Source organism: Danio aesculapii, chromosome 15 (assembly GCF_903798145.1).
Source record: "Danio aesculapii chromosome 15, fDanAes4.1, whole genome shotgun sequence".
In the NCBI taxonomy this organism is placed as follows: domain Eukaryota; kingdom Metazoa; phylum Chordata; class Actinopteri; order Cypriniformes; family Danionidae; genus Danio; species Danio aesculapii.
The window spans coordinates 7,402,728-7,424,698 of NC_079449.1; the positions used below are offsets into that span (position 1 = coordinate 7,402,728).

Consider the following 21,971-nt stretch of genomic DNA (forward strand, 5'->3'; position numbering starts at 1 on the left):
AACTCTATTTACAAATATGAGTTAATTAGCTTCCTTACGATAACGTGTTTAAAAGTTCTCCATGTACTTACGCATAAATGTATGTTGTGCATAAAATTGTTTATGGTTTTTAAAACTTTTTATTGTAAATTGATGGTTATAACATGGATGAATGAATAGATGCATATCATAATTTATTATTATAAAAAAGACTTGCCTTGCCTATTTACAAATCAAAATCTACACTACCTGAAAAGCCTATCCAAGTTTTAGGAACAACAAATAATAACTTGACTTCTAGTTGATTATTTAGTATCAGAAGTAGCTAATATAAAAGGCAAAGGCCTCTTGATTACACTTATTTTACCAAATAAAAATATGATTGTGTATTTTTTTATAATTTTTTTTTGTTATGTAATTAGGGGCAGTAAGGTCTGACTTTGCTTAAACAAAAGTCCTGTCACTTAACAGAAATAATGTACAGTATAGAATATAAAGTCATGCTGCAGTGGAAAAAGGTTTTATATTGTGTTTGACTCCCATGAGCTTGGATGACTGCATCCATACATCTCTGCAATGACTCAAATCACTTATTAATAAAGTCATCTGGAATGGCAAAGAAAGCCGTCTTGCTAGAGTTCAAGATTCTTTGGACTCCTCTTTAATGCCTCCTCCATCTTACCCCAGACGTGCTCAATAATGTTTATATCTGCTGGCTGGGCTGGCCAATCCTGAAGCACTTTGACCTTCTTTGCTTTCAGGAACTTTGATGTGGAGGCTAAAATATGAGCGCTCTCCTGCTGAAGAATTTGCCCTCTCTAGTAGTTTGTAATGTAATGGGCAGCACAAATGTCTTGATGGATGTTGCCATCCCCTCTGCAGATCTCTCGCACACCCCCATACTGAATGTCACCCCAAACCATGATTTTTCCTTAACCAAACTTGACTAATATCTTTGAGAATCTTGGCTCCATGCGGGTTCCAATAGGTCTTCTGCAGTATTTGTGATGATTGGGATGCAGTTCAACAGATGATGCATCAAAATATCTACATCTAATATCTACAATATCTATCTTTCCGAATGATCAACTAGAAGTCAAGTTATTATTTGTTGCTCTTACAACTGGGATCAATGAGAAGGCTTTTTTTGTCAGGTAATGTATATAATTTATAGAAATTAGTCTACAATTAGTCACTTCTAATTCCAGTCATTGCTGGGGAAATCTTAATAATTCAGGTCTGTGTTTCATTACATTTATTACAACATCATTAATTTGACGCATCGTGTCATTCTGTGCATTACATTAGGGAACGCTGGCACACATCTTGTCAAAAGGCGTCTTGAAAATCAGTGATGAGCTCCCTATTTTTATTTTACAACTTGATTTGTAATTTGTCGAGACAATCCCTCAGATATGGATGGATGATGTCTTGGGCTAAATTACACCGATAATGATCCTGCGCCTAGACGCAAACCTATTCTAGGAGGTTTTTGTCTGACTAGTTTTGCCCTCAGGCACATTTTGTAATTAAAGCGACCCGAGAGAAATGAGGAAACGTGCAACTGAATAAATAGCGCTTCATCATTACCGCAGAGCTTCTGTAAGGATCTCTCCGAGTCGCAGCCGCGTCCAACACCGCTCGTCTCCAGCTCCACTGTGGTCCGAATCCAGGACACCGATCCCTCGCATGTCTCCAGGTGCATCTTGGGAAATAAGAGCTTACTGCCTGCTCCTGGCTCATAGTCGACAAGCTTCCTCCAGCCTGGAAAGGGAGAAAGTCGGGGAATGTTTTAATGAGCAGCTTAAATATTGAGTTAATGTCACTGAGCTGGAAAATGGAGAGATATTGAGGTCACACTGTGTTCTATACTTCAATGCAATTAACAGCTCAATTTTCCCCAGAAATAACATGCATTTAAATACCCTGCAAAGAAAATTGGACTAGTTTTGGGAAAAGTTACTTTTGAAAGTAATGTATTACAGTGTTGAGTTACTCCCTAAATGAGTTACTTTTTATGGAGAATAATGCATTTCATTATTTTTAGTTACTTTTCCTTTCCTGGTTGAGACTTGATCTCTTTCAGAACCTGTAGGTGTTATTTAATATATAGAAGAGCTGTGCATTTAACTGCCTATATATGACTGTTAATGTTAATTTAGTATTTAAAAAAAAATGCAAATTAAACCAAAAGGTAACTCGCATTACGTTTTTTTTTTTTTTTTTAAGTTATGCTGGGTTACTTTAGTCGTTAAGGATGGTTTACACTTCTGCGTTGAGTGATCGGTGTGACCCATGGCGCCTGCCTTGCGCATAGTCGTCCATTTATGCTTCTGTGTGCTGTCTGTGTTGCTCTGCAATAACACTTCCCAAACTCTAGCTGGCAGTAGGTTTTTATGTTCCTCTGTGTCGAGTTTCTTCATGGGTGTTGTTTTTTTCTGAACGCTACCTTAATGTACAAGTAGCTAAAACTCGCTCATTCAAAGCTGGGAACCGGCAGACGTGCAACAGCTTTAATCAGAAGGTAAACACAAAACAAAAGTTTCCATCTGGAGCTACTTCACAGGACTAGACAATTGTAAACACTCATTCCATCGGGCTCGCGGCGCTTACCGTCAACCACAGTCATCATCGGCTTGTGCTACGCGTCGTTGCGACGTATAGTTAAGTTTTTTGAGAGATGCACTTCAGCATCGGCATGTTACAAACCCCTGATGTTAGTCTAGGGAATGGGGTTTGACATTTATGTGCAATTAAAATAAATTTATACAAACAGTGAATGAAGTGCAAAAGACAACCAAAGTAGATACCAAAAATATGTGACTTTATTTATTAATTTATTATTTAATCAGAAATAAAGAATAAGGCAAAAATATAATATTTACAATATAAACAACAGTGAGACAAATACAAAGATGGGGAAAAACAGGAGAGCTGGCAGAAGGGACGTGGGCGGCGCTAAAGAAATGAAAGGTGACGGGTGGTCTTTGCCTATTGGATATGACGTAAGAGTGACGTAACCAGAAAGGAAATGATTGACAGCTAAAGCGACCAATTAACAGAACCTGAGAATAATGAAAGCAAATACGGGAGAACAGGAAAGAGAGCGAGGGGAAAAAAAAAAACACAAACAAAGCACAAATAACACACACACACATAACAAGGCATCACCCACAGCGATGGCTATGCGACCTCACGAAGGCTGCGCTGGAACATACGCGTTTACTATAGAAAAGTAATATTATTACACAACGCACATTACTTGATTATTACTTAATATGTTTCATTATGTTTGAGTTGCTTTTGTGTTACTTTTCCTTTCCTGGCCGAGGCTTGATCTGTTTCAGAACTTGTAGGTGTTTTTATTTGTATTTTTTTATAGAGGAGCTCTGCAATTAACAACCGCCCACGCTATATACAGCTGAAGTCAGAATTATCAGCCCCCCAGTATATTATTTTTCCCCAGTTTCTGTTTAATGGAAATATTTTTTACAATACATTTATAAACATAATAGTTTAATAACCCATTTCTAATTTCACTCATTTTCTGATTTTTTTTTTATTTTTGCCATGATGACAGTACAGAATATTTTACTACTGTAGATATTTTTCAAGATACTAGTATTCAGCTAGAAGTGACAGGCTTAATTAGGTTAATTAGGCAGGTTAGGGTAATTAGGCAAGTCATTGTATATTTATGGTTTGTTCTGTAGACAATTGAAAAAATATATTGCTTAAGGGGGCTAATAATTTTGACCTTAAAATGTTTTTAAAAAAATTAAAACCTGCGCTGTAAAAAATAGCAGTGATTTCAACGGTAAAAAACTGTAAAAATGCAACCGTAAAAATCCGTAACCTGATTAACAGTATTTTTCCTTAATATATACGCTGAATAACCGTAAATTGACTTTCCCAGAATTCCCTGCAAGACACATCAGTTTTTTCACTTTTGATACTACTATGGATCTTTTTAGTTGTTTCCCCATCAGTTATGTACATTAGAGATTTATGTAACATCTAATGTTGATAAACAATGTTTATTTCATGACTTTAACGTTATGCGTGTTACCATACTGGTGTTTAGTAGCTGTGTTAATGACACTGAGCACCTTCTATACACTGATTCACTTTTCTGCTTGTGGGAAAAGTTGTTTGTGATTAGGTAACTTTCACATCACCACCTGCATATGGCTGTAGTAACGTGTTTATTTGTGTAACAAAAGATGTGTAGATGTTGGTAATACAAAAGAAAGACATATTACCTCTATAAATTATTGAAATACAGTGGTTTACTGTAAAAATGAAAAATTACTTTTAAGGATTGTACTGTATTTTTAACAGTAAAATACTGGCAACCACAGCTGCCGTTTTTTTACCGTCAATTTTACGGGTTTATTTTTTACAGTGTGCTTTTCTTCTATCTGAAATAAAACAAATAAGACTTTCTCCAGAAGAAAAAATATTATAGGAAATACTGTGAAAAATTCCTTGCTCCGTTAAACATCAATTGGGGAATAATTGTAGAAGAAATTCACAGAAAGGCGAATCATGACTTCAACTGTATGTGTGTTGCACAGCAGACGGTAACAACAGACATGTGAATCAAAATGCAGTTTATTAAAGGCATGGTCATAGAGGCAATGGTCAAACAGGAGTTTAAAGCTAATCCAATAAACATATCCAAAATACAGGTGAAAGGTCAGACTAGGCGGCAAAGAATCAAAACACGGGAAAAGATAAATAAGGAAAAATGCTTCATAATTTTCGTGAAGAATCATTTCTCTGCAATGTGAAAGTAATGTGTACATATAGTTCATGTAATCAGTGAGATGTGTTTGTATGTGCATTTCTGGATTATTATCAGGTGTTGCAGAATTTGATATACGCAAAGTGTTCTGGGAGTTTCGGTAAGAATACTGGAAGTAATCTCAAAAGATCACTGGCGATCACAACAATGTGGCTGGTAATGTTAATTCAGCATTTTATAAAATGCAAATTAATCAAACCAAAATATTAATTTATTTTTTTGAGTAATGAATTACTTTACTCGTTGCTTTAGAAAGGTATTATCATAACATAACTCGCATTACTCACCCACAACATTGAACAGGACATTGTGTTGTGCATAAGACTTTCAAAAAAGAAAATAAGAATTGATACGAATCAAATGTAACCTCTGACTACAAAACCAATCATTAGTGTCCATTTTTAGAAATTGAGATTTATACATCATCTAAAAGCGGAATAAATTAGCTTTCTGTTTATGTGTGATTTGTTAGAATAGGACGGTGTTTGGCTGTGATTAATAACTATGTGAAACTCTGGAATCTGAGGGTTCAAAAAATCCAAAAATTGCAAATGTCACCTTTTAATTGGTCCAAATAAAGTGCTTATCATCTTAATATTTATAGTAGCCAATTTACAAAATATCTTTACTTAATATTCTAATGATTTGTTTGGCTTGAAAGAAAAATCAACCGTTTTGATCGATTCAATGTCTTAAGTTTTGTGGTCCAGGATCACATATGGTGGCATCAATGTTGGGTAAGTTACTTCGAAAAAGTAATTAGTGACTAATCACATTTTTAATTTTAAAAAGTAGCTTAAGTTATTTAAGTAATACATAAATGCACTACATATAAATCTCAATGCCGTATAGACAATAGATTAAACTTAATGACGATTTAAATCTGAGCCAAACAGGACATTTTAGCTTTAATAAAAAATGTAACACTAAGAATTATAAACGTGTATCAAAAACACAAAACATTTAGAATAAATAACACAATATTTCATATATATACCATATATTGAGATAAATTTCTGACTCATTTTATTGTTTCTCAAGCATGTTCAATCTACTTGTTAAATAAATACTTCACTTAGTTGATTGATCCTGAACTGTTGAATTTACAAGCACATTAAAAGTAACTCATAAATTACCTGAAAGTGAAAAGTAATCTCCTACATTACTGTAATTAGATTACTTTTCAGCAGAAAAAGTAATCTGGTTACTTTGTAACTAATTACATCCAACACTGTGTGGCATCAAGACATAGTGCTAATAGGGAAATGTTATTATAGAATTGTGTGAAATAGTAGGCCTGCACAATATTGAAAAAATCATTGAGATATTTAGCTTTTTGCCGATTATAAATATATTGCGATACGAATACAGTTTCATACAGATGTCTTGAATAGCTCTATTTAGAAAGAAATCGTTAATTTAGATTGATTGGGATTACTTTGTAAGGGTGTGAATTGTGTATAAAAATAATAATAAACATATTGCAAGCTGAAAGTATTACAAAAGAGCAGCAAAAAGTAAAAAATACATTGCTTTACGGTTTTCTGTAGAGTCAAACTGTATTCAGGAACAAAAATAGTATAATGTAATGTACATTAACACTTTATAGTCTTCATTATATTAATAATTCAGTAAAAATAGTCTTCATTAAAGTTACAAATGTTCTTTTTTTTTTGCCTGAATGCTTGACACTCTTGAAATGCTTTTGAAACACATGCAAATGATAAAGTTTCACTCTGTTATGGTTCTACTTTGCAATGACTCCACAAATCTCATGTATTCTCAACTGTTGATCAACTATAATCCCAATTTAACATTGCATATCCTGCAATGTGACTATTGTAAACACACACGTTGTGACATTGATGCTGAAACGATATATTGTTCAGCCATAATAAATAGAGGTTAAAAACTGATCTACTCGTACTGAATGTTTTTGGTGGCCGTTGACTTGTATTTTATGAAGAGTTGCAGCTAAACTGAAGGGGAAATAATCTTTGTTGGCATGAAGCTAGGTGAGCTGTAAAAACTGGTCATTTTTGGCGCTTTATTCATCCGCCATGTAAAATTCATACTTCTGATCAATAATTAAAGTAGCGGTTTGTATCTCTGCAAATTCAATGTTCATGTCTTGAGTACAAATATGATGTTGATGTCGCGCATTAAAAAGAATAGCATGGTATTTTTGTGTTATTCATGCCTATTTAATAATATATTTGAGTTTTGTTGCTCACGCAGAGCTCTTGGCATGTTTGGCGAGATGTATTTAATTTTTCAGACTGTATTGTGCTTTAATGAATTCTATGGCCAGTGGTTATTTAACATGAAGAGTGGAAAAATTAAAGCTATGGACAGTATTAAATGGGATATGTAAACATGTATTCACAAATATTTGCTCACGCACACACACACATACAAACACACACACATACAAACACATGCTTTTAGCTAGAGAATTTGGGAGCTAAAAATGATTATTTTATGCAGTGCGCCTAAAGGTAATGACAAAATGTGTGTGTAGACGGTGCATGTCCACCCCTGCTGAATTATTTAGCCTTGCTTATGAGACACAACGGGGAGCTGTTTACTTCTGTCTCTCCTTCATGCTTCTCTGTCAGATGTGGGGAAAAAAAAATGGCCTTTATTCAAGTTGTCATCATCCAGTGGGCTGGAAAAAAGTGGCCTGGAGCTTCGGCTGAATGTGAGCGTGTGTGTTTGTGTGTCTCCAAACACACCTGAGGGACAATCACATCACCGATGCATCAAAGTGCATTCTGGGAGACCAAATGTTGACTTGTTTTCATCCACTGGGAACATACTAGATGCTGAAAAAGATGTTTGATTTGGAAACCTAACATGTGTGAGGGTTTGATAAAGTCAGCTGGCAGGCAAAGTTGTTAACAGAGGCAAAAGATATGCATGTATTCAATAATTTTGTATTTATAATTATAATATGTATGTGAGGAATAATAAATTATAGCTATTGAGTTATTAAAAACAAATTAACACCTAGCGTGCGTTCTTCGTACGTTGATTACTCAATTAGCTGGATTTGGTTATTGGCGATTTGACATGATCCAGGATCGTTTCGGTCTTCAAAACTCATCCGAGAGTTGTTGTCATAGCGTATATATATATATATATATATATATATATATATATATATATATATATATATATATATTAGGGGTTGCACCAACTAATCAACTACTCAACTTTAAAGCTCTGCCGTGACGCTTTTTGATTGACGTCGACAAGTCAATCTGCTGCACTGAGCATGTTTTTTTTAGCTGAACTACATGGCAGCTTTACACACAAAAGTGATTTGCTAAATGAAACTGCCCTCAGATTATTTAAAGTAATTTTTAAAAGGTTGTTTTTCTTATGTCAGCGTCAAAGATTCATGTGAACTTTGAGGGAACTTTAAATCGTCAAACAGATGCCAGTTAGATCGCTATGCAAATACCCTAGAGCAGTGGTCACCAAACTTGTTCCCGGAGGGCCGATGTCCTTCAGATTTTAGCTCCAACCCTAATCAAACACACCTGATCAAGCTAATCAAGATCTTACTAGGTGTATTTGAAACATCCAGGCAGGTGTGTTGAGGCAAGTTGGAGCTAAACCCTGCAGGGACACCGGCCCTCCAGGACCGAGATTGGTGACCCCTGCCCTAGAGCATATGCTAGCTAATTACATTAACGCAACCCTGGAAAAGTAATGTGATTGGCTGTTGCCCTTTGTGAAGCATAGACGCGGACATGTTTTGTGAATGAACCGTGAAGTACATAGAATCCGTGAAGTGCGCAGCCGAAGGAAGATGTGCAGTGAGGAGACGTCTGATAACCAAAATGAGCCAGTTTTGAGCAGCTTTCTAACATGCACCATCATAGCGGAAAAATATGCACCTGAGTGCAAGTCTCTGACAGTGTAATAGGGCTTAAAGTTACAGCCTAGCCTTTGTCTTTCATACGTTATGTTATGAATAACTTCACATGAATCTGTGTGCTAAGGATGTATGCATTACGTCTGCACAAAAATATCTGCTATTGTTACATTCTTACTAGAACGTGCAGTGATCAATGTGTTAACTGCATTTATTTAGCAGTAAAATTAGCCCGGGTTCTAATGTTGCAATATTAACCTAATGAAAGTGTTAACAATGCATTTGTTTTGCACTAAAATTAGTCATTGCCAATTGGTAATGTTGCATTGTCTTTGCAATGTGTTATGAGCTGTCTAACAGCGTGTGTATATGTATATATTTCTTGCAAATTGTGGCATGTTGCAAAACAATTGCATCTTGTGTTTTGATGACGTCACCAGCTACTAGTCAACATTGACTCGAGTTTGATAACATAAAAGTCGACTTCCAAAAATCTAAAGTTGTTCAACCCCTTATATATTTTATATAGTTGAAGTCAGAATTATTAGCCCCCTTTGAATTTTTATTCTTTAAATATTACCCAAATGATGTTTAACAGAGTAAGGAAATTTTCACAGTATCTCTGATAATATTTTTTCTTCTGGAGAAAGTCTCATTTGTTTTATTTCGGCTGGAATAAAAGCAGTTTTGAATTTAAAAACCATCTTAAGGTCAATATTATTAGCCCCTTTAAGCAATTTTTTTTCCGACTGTCTACAGCAGTGTTTCCCAACCCTGTTCCTGAAGGCACACCAACAGTACACATTTTTAACCTCTCCCTAATCAAACACACCTGAATAACATCAGAAGAGACTCCAACACCTGGAGTTAATGGGTCAGAAAAGGGAGACATCCAAAATATGTACTGTTGGTGTGCCTCCAGGAACAGGGTTGGGAAACACTGGTCTACAGAACAAACCATCGTTATACAATAACTTAACTATAAGCCTAATTACCCTAACCTGCCTAGTTAACCTAATTAACCTAGTTAAGCCTTTAAATGTCACTTTAAGCTGTATAGAAGTGTCTTGAACAATATCTAGTCAAATATTATTTACTGTCATCATGGCAATGATAAAATAAATTTGTTATTAAAATTATTATGTTTAGAAATGTTAAAAATCTTCTCTCCGTTAAACAGAAATTGGTGAAAAAAAATAAAGAGGGGAGTTAATAATTCTGACTTAAACTGTATATATTAATTTTAAATTCATATAGTTTAAAAATGTATAAATAAAACATATGCAATCTGCACTCCGAAATAAAAGTACAAAGACTGTCATGGGGTAGATCTCCACAAGGGCTTCAAAGAGAAAGCATTTTTAATATGGACCTTTTAGATATAAACGCTTACTATTTTAAGGTACCAGCTTTAGTCTATCTAACAACTGTCTGTTTCTCTCACATTTCACCATTACAGAAATTGTGGCCAACATGGGGCTCTGAACTGTGAATTGAAAAATACAGCTTCTAGCTCTCACCACCAGTAACAGTTTACTCTTCAGGCGCGTACTATTTTCTCAACTCATTGGACCGGAATGAATTATTCCACTTACTACATTTATCACACCTAAAGATACTGTTTAGACGTTGTATTTCAGCATATTTGTGAGATTTTTGTCCTCGAACTGCTCCCGTGTGTAATAATAGTTACTTCACGAGTTCACACTTGCAATAGTTTCAGAATAAAGCGTATTTGGCGTGCTGTCCGGGGAGAGGGCTCTGAGCTCGGAAGACACCTAAACTCGAGTTATTCCTCTTATCAGGAAACAGAGAGGAATAGGGATTCGAGCGAAGTATCTAGCCCGGCCCCAGAACGCTCCCCCCGGGATTGTAATGCTTAAGAGGTGAGGTGATGGGGTGGTGGAGGGATGCTAAAGTCGTAAGATGCTGCAGGTAAGACAGCTTTGGTGTATATATAGGGGTTTGGTCAAGAACTGATTGGATAATAGAATAATTGTCAATGACGTATTTGATACTAAAACCTCTGCGCGTGCTCCTCCCGAAATTTGTTTATAAAACATCACTTACACATCTCATTTGAAGCCTTTTGTTTTGTTTTTTAATGTGATTTCTTTTCTTTTTACTGTTGTAGTCAGGAAATAAATGAATTATTATTCAGCATATGGAACTGTAATGCCGACATAATGAACAAATTCAAATTGGCAAAATCAAGTAGCATGCTTTGGACGGTGTTCAAGAAAACACTAAGTTAATCTGATTGCATCTCAATTTATTTTTTACCATGCACAGATGGATTCTGCACAGTTTACTAAAGAAAAAAAAGTGTCATTCATGTCAATGCAAAGCAGCTTAATAATATGAAGAAAGTTGAATTAAAATGACTTGATGTTTATAAATAGACCCAGTTCAGATTTCATGTCAACTTGTAAGAGACTCTATTTTCATATTCACAGTTTTGATTATATTTAAGTTGGTTTCACACTTCAGATGTTTGATCTGAACTAAAATAATCTTAACCCTTCATGTCTGTTTCCACTTTGTGTGAATCTATTTTTATGAACGTTTTATAAGCAACTTCTTTTTACCTTTTAAACAAACGTGTGCAATTATGTACAATATATCAAGTATTAAATGTGCCGTTAACACAAAACTGTACATTTTTCATCATTTATCATGTACCAAAGCAGTATGTTATTTTAAAGTATTCCAACATGGACAGAAGAATAAACAACACGGGCTCATTGAAAAAAAAAAGCTTCAGCTTCCTTTTTGTGAAACTGCAAATATATACTTCAACATACATTTGGCTGCAGTTTCTAGGTAAAATGAACACTAGGGGGCAGTATGACATCAGCAACTTTTGTTCCTTTTCACACTAATGATAGTTACAGGGACATATTATTAACGAGTAAAAGATTATTTTTGTGCAGTTCTTTGCACAACACCACAAAATAAATACCACAAATACAGGGTGATCCATTTATATGGATACACCTTAATAAAATGGGAATGGTTGGTGTTATTAACGTCATGTTTATGGCACATTAGTATATGTGAGGGGGCAAACTTTTCAAGATGGATGGTGACCATGGTGGCCATTTTATTTTTTCAATAGGAAGAGGGTCATTTGACACATCAACCTTATTGGGAATTTCACAAGAAAAACAATGGTGTGCTTGGTTTTAACGTAACTTTATTCTTTCATGAGTTATTTACAAGTTTCTGACCACTTATAAAATGTGTTCAATGTGCGGCCCATTGTGTTGGATTGTCAATGCAACCCTCTTCTCCCACTCTTCACATACTGATAGCAACACCGCAGGAGAAATGCCAGCACAAGCTTCCAGCGTCCGTAATTTCAGGTGCTGCACATCTTGTATCTTCACATCATAGACAACAAAGGTAGTGGGGCCATTCTTCATCAATGGAAACCTCAAGGCCACTGGATATTTGAAATTGCTACATGATGACGTGTTTCTCTCTTTATGCACCTAAAGCTAGCACGATCCCTGAGTTTTTCCAGCAAGATGGTGCACCACCACATTATGGCTGTCAGGTCCCAGCATTCCTAGATGAACAGTTTCCCGAAAAGTGTATTGGTCATCGTGGGCCAGTTGAATGGCCACCAGGGTCTCGATCTGACCCCCTTAGACTTTTATCTTTGGGGTCATCTGATGGCAATTGTCTATAGTGTGAAGATACAAGATGTGCAGCACCAGAAACTACGGATGCTGGAAGCCAGTGCTGGCATTTCTCCTGCGGTGTTGCTGTCAGTATGTGAAGAGTGGGAGAACAGGGTTGCATTGACAATCCAACACAATGGGCAGCACATTGAACACATTTTATAGGTGGTCAGAAACTTGTAAATAACTCATGAAAGAATAAAGTTATGTTAAAACCAAGCACACCATTGTTTTTCTTGTGAAATTCCCAATGAGTTTGATGTGTCAAATGACCCTCTTCCTATTGAAATAACAAAAGTTGCATCCAAGATGGCCGACTTCAAAATGGCCACCATGGTCACCACCTATCTTAAAAAGTTTGCCTCACATATACTAATGTGCCACAAACAGGACGTTAACATCATCAACCATTCCCATTTTTTTAAGCTGTATCCATATAAATGGCTCACCCTGTACTTTACAGTGTCTATGCTTTGTGATCAAATACTGTATTTCAACTTCCCCTATTTATCTCAGCTTAGGCAAATTTTATGGTGTGGTCAGTTTGCTCTGTTTCTTTGGTTCGAGTTCAGTGAAGCACGGTTCCATGAAAGATAAGCAATGTAAAGCTACTTGATCGCAGTGCACTTTTCTATTATGTTTGCATTTGAAAACACTATTGGTTGGGTTTAGGGAAGGTTTTAGGGTTAAGGCTAGTTGATGTACAACCAGCTCAGGGATGTTTACAAGAAGACTGTGTATCAGAAATGTACAACAAAACATACGCCAAGTAATATTTCAGATTTGCAAAAATGTGGACAGCACCCTCTTGTAGATTTATCATCTCAAATGTGCAACTAAATGTACCTGGAGCAACGTATTTTAAATTTTGCTTTCAATTAGTCTGTTATGAATAAAAGTCATATAGTTTAACAATTGTAACAAGTGTGAATAAATGATGACATTTCTAATTTTAAAAATGTCAAGTTTGGGTGGCTAGTGGTTAGCACTGTCGCCTCACAGCAAGAAGGTCGCTAATTCGAGTCCCGGCTGGTCCAAAGACATGTGGTATAAGTAAATTGAATAAGCTTAATTGGCCATAGTGTATGAGTGTGTATGGGTGTTTCCCAGTAGTGGGTTGTGGTTGAAAGGGCATCTGCTGAATAAAACATAAGCTGGAACAGTTGGCAGTTCATTCCACTGTGGCGACACCTGAAATGGAGACTAAAACGAAGGAAAGTGATTGAATAAATGAAATGTCAAGTCCATATTTGGTAGCACTTTACTTGAAGGGGTGATTTGTAATTGTTTATGTCCTGATGTTGGCTGTGGCCCTCCAAATCCGCTGCCTTTGCCTTGAGCTTAGCATAATTTTCAGGAAGTTCAGCGCATGCCACTTCCAACAAGGGAATTTGCTCACTAACGAGGTTTCCATTCGATTCCAGTGAAGATATGCGCAGACCGTGATCCATCACCGCTACTTGAATGAGGTCAAGTTTCGTTTCCAGGGAGATTAACTCTTTTAAATTCAGCAGAGAGAGCGGCTCTGTGCTCTTCCAATAGGTTAGTCAATGCTAGCATGCTAATCTCGCCATGAGGTGCAGGTGCGTCATCTTTAGCTGCATCTTTCCTCGCTTGTTTTACAGATTTAGATGTCATTTTCTGCTTCTTAAGATGCCACGTATGTTTAACTACTTCATTAGAATAAATTTGATTGGTAGAGGATTGTTAGTTTATGAGAGATAAAATAATCTTATCGGGCCGATGAACAGGCATGTCTACTCCATTCGTGGCCAAAACCAGAAGTTCCGTATTTGTTTGTCAAGTTGTCATAACAAACAATGTCATCTTTTGTCATCACACTTAATAACAGTAGTTATAAACATACATAAAATCTCATTCACATTTATAACGTGTCTTATGAACAGCCCTTCAAGTAAAGTGTTACCCCATATTTTCATATTCATGTCCATACTATCCATTAAACCTTTTACTTTAGGTTATTTTCACACTTGGGTCATTTGATCTGAACTGGAATTAGATTCTGGATGCCTAAATACATATTCCTATATCTATTTTCCTTTTGTGTTAATCATATTATTCAAACTGTAGTATGTCAGTGAGGGAGTATGTCCGCTGAGAGAACTAGCAAAGACTGTTTTGAAGGGTTTGTACTGTAGAAATGTTTGTACTGTAGAAATGTTTGTACTGTAGTTTGTAGAAATTACTTCAAAAATAAAACTCAATTTTGAACATAATATAACATAATATCATGCACAATGAAATGTGTGTGTGTGTGTGTGTGTGTGTGCGTGCGTGCGTGCGTGCGCTCTTGTGTATGTGAACAGACCGAAGGAGAACACAAACTGCTTATTGAAGACAATTTCCGCAGAGATGAGCAGCAATGAGAAATGCATTATTCTGTATTAGGCATATTATATGATACTGATAACAGTTGACTTTTGCAAACTAGGCCAGGCTGGAAATAAACCAAAGCTTATTGGAGTTTGCATGAACCCTGAATGTGTCTCAATGAACCAAACACTAACATCAAACTGACTTCAGCACGTAAACTTTTAATATGGAAGTTTTGCATAAATAATAGCAAATGAAAAGAGCGCTTTTTAATTAATTTTGCAAATAGTGGAACATTAACAAGATCAGACAAGAGTCTTATTTATATTATTTCATGACATTTTCATGAGTCTTTTTTTTTTTTTTGACTCAATGTTGAGTTATAAATCATTTTAAAAATACTATAAATTTTTTTTTTATTAATTCCATCTATCCTATTCAGATTATATGCATTTTGCATCATAGACTTTTGCTGTGTGTGTGGTTCATACATAATTTGGTCTAATCAATTAATTACCACAAAGGGCTCTATTTTAATGATCTAAGCGCGATGTCTAAAATGCATGGCACAAAAGCATTAAGGGCGTGTCCGAATCCACTTTTGCTATTTTAAGGATGGGAAAATCCTTATTCTCATGGGTTATGGGTGTGTTTTGAGTATAACGTGCATTAAACCAATCAGTCTCATCTCCCATTCCCTTTAAGAGTCAGTTGTATTGCGCCATGGCGCATTTGCTATTTACATGGTGGACTTTGTAAGCAGAAAAACTGAACGCTTCACTAGAGAGAAAACAGTTAAACAGACCATCTGCAGCGCGAGGAGAAAGAACTATTTACTCCATTCACCCTCTTTACTTTCTCTTTATTTTACTTTTACTCTTAAGATTTGTTTCTAAACTATTTCTAAATTCAGATCTCATTTTCAGCAAATGAATAAATGAACGATAATAATAAAGTGAGGTCAAAAAACTAAGTTGTATCTAAACACGTCCTGTTCTTATGCTCCATATAGTGGAGCAGACGTCTCCGAAACCACAGGTTGAACAAATCTAAACTTGTTTTTAATAAAACAAATATAAATATGCATTTAATAAATAATACTGCTAATAATAATAACATTATAATACAATTGCAAATTGTCATGAATAAACTGAAAAAAGCCCCCCGAGATGAAGGCATAGAGGCAGTGGTTTTTATATTTATGTAGAAAATAATAATTTTTGTGACATTTTAATCCTTTATTTTTTTCATATGTAAAGATATTTGTGTCCTGTGTGTATTAAGCAATGTCTAGGCATTTGGACCTGCAGGCGCACAACTAATGTGCTCTGCTGTACTTTAGACCAGCTTTTAGTTGACTTTCAGTTCCTCAAAATAGCAACGCATATACAATGCACCATAACACCTCCTTTTCAGACCAGAACACTCATGAGTCCACAAAGTGGCGCAAATGGATTTGCTATTTAAACAACGTGGCGAAAAATGTGAAAATTAGGGTTGCGCTGGTCTGAAAACAGCAACAAATCGCACCAAACACACCTTGCGCCTTATTGCACCGGGTGTATAATAACAGTTAAATTCAGTAATATCATGGTGAAAAATATAGTGCACTACTAAAATAAAGGTTCTTTATTGGCATAGATGGTTCCATGAAGAAGCATTTACATCCATGCAAACTTTTCAGCCCACAAAACTTTACTTGTTTTACTTTTGAAAATTGTTCTTCACACAATAAAAATGTTTAATTTTTTTAAAGAACTTTTTAGTGAAAAGTTCTTTGTGGCACCTTTATTTTTAAGAGTGTAACCATTTTTATTTATTTATATATTTTTTCACTCATTTAAGAGAACATTTGGATTGAATGCAACGTTTTTAAAGTTGAGAAATATCAAGTTAAGATTGTTTTATTAATTATTATTATTAATAGAAATCAAAAATTGTGCACCGATTTCAAATGCATTGAGGATTATGATTTTTTAAATGTTTGCACTGCAAAACCTGAAAACGATTCAGAGTATTGGAATATTTATATTTCAGTGCATGTCTAGCTAAAGTAAAAGTAATACCAGGAGCTTTTAAAGAAAGTGCATTCTGCATCATGCTGGCTATCATATGAAAGAGTGTGTTAATTTTGATGTAAGCCTCCTGTGGCAATCAAAAGCAAAACAGAAAGCTGAAACCTACAGGAAGGAGATCCAGAGAGAGACGGGAGGGGGGCAGCATTATATTCAGTTTTTAAAAGCAAACAAAAATAGCTTTAAGGGAAAAGAGAGAGGGACAGGAAAATCAAAGGACAGAGTCGGACTGTGTGTGTGTGTGTGCTTTGTATTTCTTATGTTGCGGAGAACAAATGTCCCAACAAGTATAGCAATATCAGTAGCTTTTGACCTTGTAGGGACAATTTTGCCCATCATAAGGACAATGGGTCATAAATCACACAGAATAAAGTATTTTGAAGATGTAAAATTGTAGATTGTTTACTGTGAGTTGGGTTTAGGGGGACAGAATGTATAGTTTGTACAGAATAAAAACCATTACGCCTTTGTAAAGTCCCCATAAAGATAGCTGTACAGCTGTGTGTGTGTGTGTGTGCGTGTGTGTGTGTGTGTGCGTGTGTGTGTGCGTGTGTGTGTGCGTGTGTGTGTGCGTGTGTGTGTGCGTGTGTGTGTGTGTGTGTGTGTGTGTGTGTGTGTTTTAGACTGGTCTGCTGTCATATTGACTGTATTCTGCAATGCAGAAGTGCACTCGTTTTTGCGATTGCTTTAGAACTTTCGATTCAGTCTCCTATGGGAGAAAACTAGAAATAATAAACAGCAGAAAACGGTCAAACTCGACAAACAAGTGTGTTCATGACTATACAGACAAAGCAGAATAACATAAGAAAACGTTTTTTTAATGTCTAAATAGATGGAGATGAATGAGACCTAAAGTCTCAAGCCAAAAAGATTCAGATGGTTGTGCCCGCTCGTTCGCAAAGAATAAGGTCAATACATATCGCAGGACATGTACAGTATGGATCTAATCCCACAGAACTGTATTCTCTCCACTGTGTTCGTTTACAACTTTTAGATTGAATTGTGCATCCAATGACATGGAATCTGACATTGAGTTTCATTAATTTAGATTTAATAACTGAAATAAGTGAACATGCACAGTGTTTGGGGAGTAACTAACTAAATATCATTGCTTTTGTTTTGCATGTAGTCTTACAAGCTGAGACACTTTGTCCTCTTTCTGGTAATGTAATAATGTGAATAATTCATTTCAGAGCTCAATTAAAATATTTACAAATTCGAATCTGAAGGTTTCTGATGGAGTCACAAACCTCAGTTTATTAAATAACATGAAATTTGGGAGTGCATTTTTCTGAATTACTTTATATAATCATTAAAAGGCATAGCTTGTAGTACCAAAAAAGGAAAATAGAAGCCGTAGCTTTTAGTGATAATAATTTTACTTGAAATAATGAGTAAAAATATAGAAGTATACTAAAATAACACTCAATAAAATAAGTTAACTTGAAAGCAATCACTAAAGAACAGTGGTGGTTCTAGACCAGCGTAACTAGGGGGGGCCGGGCAGGGGCCACTTGTAGTTTTAGGGGGCACACTTTAACATACTTACTACTTAAAAAGTATTTAAAGTAATTTTTTTTATGCATCATTCCGCTGTCTTTATAAACAAGATAATTAAATAACTTAACTCAAAATAATCTTCCTTGTTAATTTATTTGACAAGAAACCTTGTATTGTAGGATAACACACGTTTAACATTCAACTACATCAAGGATTTGCATTTTTGCACCTGTAAACTTTAACAGATACAGTTGAGGTCACGTTTTTTTTGCCCTCCCATTCATTTAAAATAATGTTTTACAAGTGATCTTTAATAAACCAAGGAAATTTTCACAATATTTGCAATAAATAAATAAAAAAGTCAGTAATTATACAATAACTTGTCTTATAATTTTCACTTTCCTAGTTAACATAACCGAGTTAAATCTTTAAATTACACTTTAATCTGAATACATTCATCTTGCAAAATAACAAGTAAAATATTATGCTGTCACCATGGGAAAGACAAAAAGCAGCTATTTATTAGAAATGAGTTAAACTATTCTGGTTAAAAACGTGTTGTAAATAAATCATGTGTTGAAGACTCGTGCTTTGTCATGATGACTGAAAAAGATCAAGGCGAAACTAAACGAGTTGAATATGATGTCTACATCAGCGTGTTGACACGGGGGCACCGGCAGCCCCCTGGCCCCCACCCCCTAGAATCCTCACTGCTACAGAAAATGACTAAATATTTAATAAAAGTTAATGCGGATATATAAAGGAATTTTTAAGAAATGTATCAAAAATAAAACCAATTGACTGAAACCTCAACTAAAATGTTGAATCTGAAAATAGAAAAAGCTAACTGAAACCCTGATAAATAATGCAAGATGAATAATTTTAAAACAACACCAAAGTAAGTTTTAGTTGAAGAAAAATACATAATTTAATGTAAAATGACAAACTAAACTAAGCCACAATTTTAAAAAATCTGTTTATTTATTTATTTTAATTCCCAGGTTCTGCAGGTTGCATCTCCCTCATTTTCATTGCCAATCTTAAGCCAATTGTAATCATTTGTTTTGTTTCAATTTGGAATTTCCCCAACCGACACAGAGCCCAGGGGATCAGAGTGCTCCGACTTGGCCCCCAGATCCCCAAGCCAAAATTTTCATTAGAACTAAACTTCAAGAGTTCACACTTAGCTGATAATCAATAAAGCGTATTTGGCATGCTGTCCCGGAAGAGAGCCCTGAGCTCGTAATATCCTCGAGCCCGGAGCTCCCTCCCGTTAGAAGGGCGAGAGCGGAATTCGAGCTCAGGAAGGTCTCGAGGACTCCCCTGCTTGTCGCCGCGTGAGAAGTGTAAACTAGTGTTGTTTTTGGTGATAATTCGGTTTAGTCGATTGGCTAATGTTTATGTTTTTGGACGGTGGGAGGAAACCGGGGGACCCGGAGGAAACCCATGCGAATACGGGAAGAACATGTAATCTCCGCACAGAAACACCAACCAGCCCGATAGGAGGTTGGACCAGCGGTGTTCTTGCTGTGAGGCAACAGTGCTAGCCACTGGGTCACCGTGTCGCCCTATCGGAAAAAGGGGGGAGGAAGTAGGGGTGGAAGGGGGGGGAGCTTCAAGACAAAGATAACTGGAGTGAAAAACTCTGGTTATTTATAATGCTTCCGTAATCATCTAATGGGTCAGATTACGGAGCTAATGAGGAGCCAGCCGTGTTGATCATAAGCACGTGATCCTCTCGGAATTAGTTTATAAATAAACCACACATATTAGTATAAAAGAAAAATTAAATACTAATAAAATACAGATAGTGACACGGTGGCTCAGTCGTTAGCACTGTCGCCTTAAAACAAGAAGGTCACTGGTTCGAGGCTGGGTCATTTGGCATTTCTGTTTGCATGTTCTCCCTGTGCTGACGTGGGATTCCTCCGGGTGCTCCGGTTTCCCCCACAGTCCAAACACATGCGCTATAGGTCAATAGAATAAACAAAATTGGCTGTAGTGTAATTGTGTGAATGAGTGTGTGTGGATGTTTCCCAGTACTGGGTTGCAGCTGGAAGGGCATCCATTGAGTAAAACATATGCTGGATAAGTTGGCCGTTCATTCCACTGTGGCGACCCCTGATTAATAAAGGGACTAAGCCGAAGGGAAATGAATGAATGAATACAATAGAGATGAAACAGATTATAATTTGAAACTTGTAAACCAAATAATTTTACAGCACATCCAGCAGTGCAAAAAACAAAAAAAAACACTAAATGAATCCTGAATAATGTATTGTATCTGGCATCTTGCAAATAAGACTCTATTCCCTGGTGCATCACTGCATCTCGTCTCCCAGATTTGCATAAAGCAATATTTCATCATTCTGCAATATGCATCTAAGACGAAAACCTGTCCAAACCTCACCCTGCCATCCAGGTTTGCAGATGGGCTTCACATGGATGTGCACGATCGCGTCCTGCGTCGCTCTCTTCTGACCACAATCCAACGCCGTCACACGGATCTTATAGTGCGATTTCTTTTCAAAGCTCAGACTCTCGGTGTTCCTGATGTTTCCTGCAGCAAAAAAAAACTCATTTGAACATGGCATGTGATATTCATAATTCATACACAAGAATTGACTTTTCTGCTTTTACAATAATGAATGTTTAAAAGCAGATTTAGAAAAGTTATTGCATTACAATCAGATTAAGTTAAAGTTACAATCAAATATAAGTTATTATATACAGACATAGTGAACCTGCAATCTTACAGCATATACAGTACATTGGGGGAAATAAGTATTGAACATGTCACCATTACTCTCAAAAAACATTTCTAAAGGTGCTGTTGACTTGACATTTTCCCCAGATGTTGGTAACAACCAAACAAGTCCATAAATGACCATCTAATTAGTTTACAAATTAAGTTATGTGTAATAAAATGAAATGACACAGGGAAAAAATATTGAACACAGGAAAAAGGAGGTGTAGTTAAGGTAGTGAAAGCCCAGACAGCAGCTGAAATCTCTCAGTAGTTCTTCAGCAACCCTCTGCCCTTCATCATTGTAATTGAATATTAGCTGCTTCAGTCCAACATCTACATTAGCAGGATGATGAAGATGAAACATTTCAAGAAGACAATGACCCAAAACACAGCCAAGGAAACTCTCAAATGCTTTTAGAGACAAATTCAAGCTGTAGAATGGCCCAACCAATCACCTGACTTGAATCCAATATAAAATTCACATTAAAGATCAGATTTGATAGATGAGACCCACAAGAACCATCAAGATTTTAACTGAACTGCTGAAATGTATTTAATACTTTATATAAAGGGCTTTTTTATGTCTATGTGTACGTTTAATGCAGTCTTTTTGTGTATTAAACTATCCTCTCTAAGATTTGATCATCTAAATACCACAATATTTTAATATCTGACCATTCTCCAGTGTCTGTGCAGTAGATTTTGGCATGGAAAAATCTCCCTTTGCCTGGTGTTTTAATTCTAGTTTACTACATGAGGATAATTTCACAGAATCTGGTGCCACACATAGTGCTGAATTTCTCTCTTTAAATAAGTAGGATGTTTCTGACTTGACCCTTTGGGAAATTCTCAAATGCTGCAATTAGAGGTCAGGTAAAAGCTAGGGCAGACCAAGCAGCAACCTCCCGCTCTCCCTTGGGAAGCCAAAACATAAGTAACTAAAACTGCAATTCATTGG

At 36.0% G+C, this 21,971-nt stretch overlaps 1 protein-coding gene across 1 annotated transcript in view; it reads right to left on the reverse strand.

The window, feature by feature from the left end:
- The window catches only part of clstn2b (calsyntenin 2b), a gene marked incomplete at its 5' end in the record, with an annotated part of 106,412 nt that overhangs the window by 57,034 nt on the left and 27,407 nt on the right, over positions 1–21,971 (reverse strand). Inside the window, 2 exons of the mRNA XM_056473731.1 lie at positions 1,570–1,743; positions 20,675–20,824. Coding sequence (XP_056329706.1) covers positions 1,570–1,743; positions 20,675–20,824 — 324 coding nt within the window. The remainder of the gene's footprint in view (positions 1–1,569; positions 1,744–20,674; positions 20,825–21,971) is intronic.